A 6000-nucleotide genomic window follows, 5' to 3' on the forward strand; every position below is an offset into this window, starting at 1 on the left:
TTTCCTGCTCCTGCGTGGGGCCCCTTCCATGGGATACAGTCCTTTATGAACTGCTCCAGAATCAGTTCTTACCATGGCTGCAGCTCTTCATGAACTGCTCCAGCATGAATCCTTTTCATGGGGCACAGTCCTTCAGGAATGGACTGCACAAGTATTGATCCCCCATGAGTTATACTTCTTGCCAGAAAATCTGCTTCTGCATTGGCTCCTTTCCATGTAGTACAGCTTCCTTCAGAGCACATCTACCTACTGTGGTGTCAGGACCTCCAGAGACTGCAGTGTGAATATCTGCTCCAACGCGGTCCTCAAGAGGCTGCGGGAGGATAACCTGCTTCACCATAGTCTTTTCAGTGGGTTGCAGGAATCTCTCCTGGAGCACCTCCTCCCCCTCCTTCTGTTCTCACCTTGCTGTTTGCAGGGCTGTTTCTCTCATATTTTTTCTCACTTCTGTCTCTCAACTGCCAGACAGCATTTTGCCTTTTCCTACACAGACTGAGTGGCTCTGGTGGGTCCGTTGGAACTGCCTGTGTCTGACATGGGGAAGTCCCATCCTCTTCTTGCAAAGGGCTGCCCCACAGCTTCCCCTGCCAGCACTTGGGCACCTGTACCCAGTACACTAGTTTCGTACAAATGGTTGGAACTTTGAGGAGATGTCTGAGCAGTAAGCTGCACCAATCCATCAGCTATCAAGAGTACTTACCAAATACAGGACTATTGCATGTACATTGCATGACTGTCATTTGTGTGATGTCTGAGAAAAACTTATTTTTGAAGGGCATCTTTTCTGAAATTGAGAAAATTGTATCAACAAGATTAACAGCTGTAAAATCATCAAAATATTTTGAGGGGCCTTGGCTGTATCTTCTTTTCTGTTGTCACAGAGTGTATGTCTCATTGGAGTTGTTCTTAGAGCACTTAATCAGCAATAATATAGGGGTTTTTTTCTGAGGTACCAAAATGGGAACACTTCTAGTCAACCCTTTACAAAGATAAGGATTTAAATGATATTCAGCTTTGTCATCATTGCAAAAGGATTGATTCTTGAAAAAGAAATAATGTTGGGAATCTGGAATTTTTAATACTGTTTCTATGTCCCAGGACTCTTGCTAAACAAAATATTTTGCATGCTTTATATGTGTACCTTCATGTAACTCCAGGGTTACATCTTTTTCTTTCTGATTCTATTATAAAACTTCACTAAATATTAAAAGTGGAACTTTGTTGCTTTAGGGCATCAGCAGCAGCTGTGGGAATTGTATACATTGATAAAACCCAAGGATTCCTTTCTTCATTAAGAGAGGACAGCTATCAGTAAATGTCATGTAGCTGGGTTTAATTTTACCATACCATTCCTTTACACTGCTTTTGTTGTAAGAATTGGTGTTGTAGCGTAGATGTGAAAAAGGATCTTATTTTTCACTTGGTCCTTGCAGACTCTTGTAATGGATCATCACTAACAGCTAGAATTTAGAAAAACTGACAATTGCTAATGCAAAGTTTATTTATATCTTGAGTTGTCACATGTCTACTTCTTGTAAAAATTAATGAAATCTGTTAAAAGCTTATAAATTTCAATACTTAGAAGCTTTATGCAAAACATTAACTGACAGTTTGAATTTCAGGTTGGAGAGGGTATATTTGTCTTAAACTGCTCTTTGACATTTTGAAGATAGTAGCAGGACTGAGATTTTGTAGGTGTTTGATTTTTGCAGAGCTGCTGAGCATCTGCATCTTGTTTTAGGTGAATACATCTGAAGTTACTGGTGCACTTTGCTTAAAATTATTTTATCTTCCAGGATTACACAAGCAAGTATGATTCTGATGTTCACTTGACAAAACGCCTAAATTTTTCTTCTGCAACACTGCCAAATATGTTTCAAAGAAGCATAGAAAGTTACATAGATAAAAGAATGGGCACCACATATGGTCCTCCAGCAGGGAAGAAAATGACTGTCTTTATTGATGACATCAACATGCCTGTGATTAATGAATGGGGTGATCAGGTAAAAGGAAAATGTTAACATTTGGGAATTGGTGGTTTTACCATTGCTGCTGATGGAGATGATGATCTGTGGGTTGCAAAAATATGAAAGTTTAGGAAAAAGGTATCATGATATCAACTAGACCAAGTACATCTACTAAAAGTAATTTCCCTAAGTCAGTTTTTCCAAGAATGGTAAACTGTCAGTCACAAAAGATGAGGGTTGGCATCAAGCCATTTGGTGTAATCATTGTAGCTTTTGAGCCTTTTGTTTTGGTTACATACAGAGCTTGCAGAATTTCCAAACTAGCTGTACTAAGAACCAATCTAGGAAAGGAAGCATGCGAATCCAAAAAGAAACCTTTCCTTTTTCTGTCCACTCTGGACTTTATAGTACAGTTATTATTAGATGAAATCTAACATCACAGTTGACATCCAAGACTAGTGAGATGTCTTGAGGTATTGATAAATGAATACTTATAGACCTACACTCTGAAAATCTGACTTAAATTTTAAAAAATTGCTGCCGAGAAAAAGTCATTTTCCTGCTCCTAGTATAACACTCTAAACCTGTTCTCACTGCCTCTGTACAAGTTAATGTGTGACTCTACTTTGTGCTAAACCAACCACTCTGTCACTGTCTAAGTGTCTGTGGCAATCTGAATATATAGTTTAGCTTGAAAATTTAAATTGCTGCATTTTCTTAGGTTGATATCATGGAAATCCAGTTGAATGTCTGACCTCATGTCCACAAGTACTTAGCACGTGAAGCTTACAATGCAGCCAATCCACTGCATCAGAGCACTTGGTACCATGTTGCATGGCTTTAGAAATTGCTGAAGTATCTGGCGGAATACCTGAAATTAAGAAAGATAAGATATATCTTTCTTTCTGTCTACTAACTTATACTGGAGATTTCGTCTTTCCTTTCTTTAAGCTGAGAACCCTAAAATACTTAACTGCTCAATTTCTTTTTTTTTTTTTTTTTTTTGTCGATAACTAGATCACCAATGAGATTGTAAGACAGCTGATGGAACAGAAAGGTTTCTACAATTTGGAGAAGCCAGGAGAATTCACAAATGTGGTTGACATCCACTTTGTAGCTGCTATGATACACCCTGGGGGAGGTCGGAATGACATCCCACAGCGCCTGAAACGCCAGTTCACCATCTACAACTGCACACTACCTTCCAGTTCTTCTATTGACAAAATATTTCGAACAATAGCTGAAGGCTATTTCTGTGAACAACGAGGTTTCACTGCAGAAATATATAAACTGGCTTCAGCATTAGTATCTACAACTCGAAAGGTTTGGCAAACAACAAAAGTGAAGGTAAAATCATGTATGTTAAGAAGCCTTTGAAGTATCTGTACCATGACAAAGCAACAAGACCCAGGCCTTTTGAACTGTCATGTGTGTTATATTTTGTGTGGCGAAGCTGTGACCTACATGTATAACTACTGGTTGATGCCTGTGTTCCAAATTTGTTGCTATCAGCACCTAGTTAGCTGACTAAAAGCATAATCATATGCAGTGCCTTCTATAGGTAATATAAGAATTACATCTATAAATATAATATAGTATGTATAGCTGATAGGAATGTTTAGAGGTCTTCTGATTGAGAAAATGTCAAGGGCATAATGAACCATAAATTAAAAGTTAGATAGGAATCTTCTGCAAAGATGTTTGAGATTGTGAGAAACTTTAATGATCTGAATTAAAGGAAAGAAGACAAGTTTGGTGGAGAGGGAATCAGTTCAAAAGAAATAAAATCTGATATTTAGTAAATTCTAAATATTTACTTTTTCCATTTCAAACAGATTGTAGAAACATTTAGCTGCTATTCCTAAACAAATGTTGCTTTAGAATAGAAAATAAAATTTACATGTAGAATGAAATTTGAAAAGTTAAAGAGTAAAATTACAGCATAGAAATGTGTACCAAATTTGATCTTCTAATGAAAAAAGTGGAGGAAAGAGGTGCAAAGAGAGATAGGCAGGGATTTGATAAATTACATTTTCTAGTCTGAAAAAGGCCGATCAGAATTTCCCAACCAATTCAACTGTAGACATAAACTTGGCTTACACAGAGAAATATAGAGTTCTAGTGAAGCTATTGACAAATATGTTCAACAGAAATGGTGCTTATTACTGCTAATTAGTTGCCTATAGACAAAACGTAGCTTTTGCTAAGTTGTTCATTTTTTCAAATCGCCTTTTATAATTTTTCTGCTCTTTTTTTTTTGCTTTTCCTCATCTACTTTTCCTTTTCCTTTTAAACTTTTCCTCACATGTTCTTAGAAAGGACAAAAAGAGAGTGACAGAAATAATCTGGACTAAAGGCCAGAAGCAACACCACAGGTTAAGCAATGCTGGCATTTTTACTGTGGCCTTTAATGCTGTCATTAACTGACCTGTCTACCCTTCAGTCCATGTTCCTGGGGCCTGAAAGACTGAAAGAAACTTGAGTGAAATCTGTGTGAAATTAAAGAGCTGGTCGTTGCTACTGACGTATCTTCACTTTTTACCGTTGCCTCTTAAATGCCAAGCATGTATTTCTGCTTTAAAGCAATATTGATTTTGAAGTTTGTGAAAATTTCCATTTTTGTTTAATACTAGATAGAAAATATGTTTACTTAGTAGTTATTTGAATACACCTTATGATGTTATTTTGTAGATGTTACCAACTCCTGCTAAATTTCATTACATCTTTAATTTACGAGACCTCAGTCGTATTTGGCAAGGAATACTTACAGTTACTTCTGATGTCTGCCAGAGCATCAGTGTTTTGATAGCGTTGTTCCAGCATGAATGCAGACGTGTTATTGCAGACAGATTCATCAGCCAAAGTGATAAAGACTGGTTTGAAGACATGATGAAAAAGGTAGGCAAATAGTGTTCCAGTATTTGCCGGAGAAAGAGGTCAATAAAATGTCAATAAAGCAATCCTTAATGTATTTTTGTAGATTGCTTCTGCAGAACATGGTCAAAATCTGTTTGAAGATAAATCCACAGAGTTATACTTTGTGGATTTCTTGCGTGATGTCCCAGAAGCTACTGGAGATGAGCCTGATGATGCAGAGTTGAAAGCTCCTAAAATTTATGAGCCTATTCCATCTTTGGATTATTTGGCTGAAAGGTTACAGATGTTCATGCAACAGTACAATGAAACCATCAGAGGATCAAAGATGGATTTAGTGTTTTTTAAGGTATTAGTGCTTATAATTATATTAATAGAGAAAGTGCCAGGTCTTTTGCCATTTAGTGATACATGGATCTTGTATGTTTCTCTCAAATTACTTTGGAGATAGCTCAGAATGCTTACCCCTGTATCCAATGAGCCTTACAAATAAACTGTAAAGCTATGCTGCTCTCTCCTGGCTGCCTTCACTCTCACAAATTATTCCACCTCTTTGTGGTTCCCCAACTTTTCTTTCTCCTGCCTTGCATAATGCAAAGCACAACTCATTTGTTTCTACAATGTACATTGTGAATGTCATCTTACATCTCTGAAAGTTACCTACTCAAATGTCTCTTATCACATAATACTTTCTTCAGCTTTAAACTGAGTGGTTTGGTAGATTTCTAGGGCATTTCAGATTAATTCTGAAATTAGCAGAATAGCTAATTAGAAGAATTGCCAGTGGAATAAGAAATATCTATAATGCACTTGTATTTTACTTTTGGTAGCCTAATTAGAGAGCCTGTAAATAGTTCAACTAAAAGGTTGGGGAGGGCGTTAAACCACGTCCTTTTGATTTTTCCTTCTGTTCCCTAAGGGACATGCCCTCAGCTCTGCCAAGTACAAACAGTGTATATGACATTGCTTCATTTAACTTGATATAAGGTTATTTCTCTTGATCTAGCCCTGCTGCCCACTGAAGTCAGGGGGAAATCTTTTCTTGATTTTGATGAGTACAGAGCCGAGTCTTTGGCATAGACTCTAGAGAAGTCATCTAACTGTTGAGAGGCAATTACTTGGTGATGTTATTCTAGTTGAATATATATTATATTATTTT

General features: G+C 37.1%; 1 protein-coding gene across 1 annotated transcript in view; it reads left to right on the forward strand.

Annotated features, from left to right (window-relative positions):
- Positions 1-5190, forward strand: part of LOC104542342 (dynein heavy chain 5, axonemal-like) — a gene marked incomplete at both ends in the record, with an annotated part of 68164 nt that extends 62974 nt beyond the window's left edge. The window contains 4 exon segments of the mRNA XM_010186614.1: positions 1797-2003; positions 2985-3314; positions 4659-4865; positions 4948-5190. Coding sequence (XP_010184916.1) covers positions 1797-2003; positions 2985-3314; positions 4659-4865; positions 4948-5190 — 987 coding nt within the window.
- Positions 5191-6000: the final 810 nt, after the last annotated feature.

Source organism: Mesitornis unicolor, unplaced genomic scaffold (assembly GCF_000695765.1).
Source record: "Mesitornis unicolor isolate BGI_N332 unplaced genomic scaffold, ASM69576v1 scaffold28270, whole genome shotgun sequence".
Classification (NCBI taxonomy): domain Eukaryota; kingdom Metazoa; phylum Chordata; class Aves; order Mesitornithiformes; family Mesitornithidae; genus Mesitornis; species Mesitornis unicolor.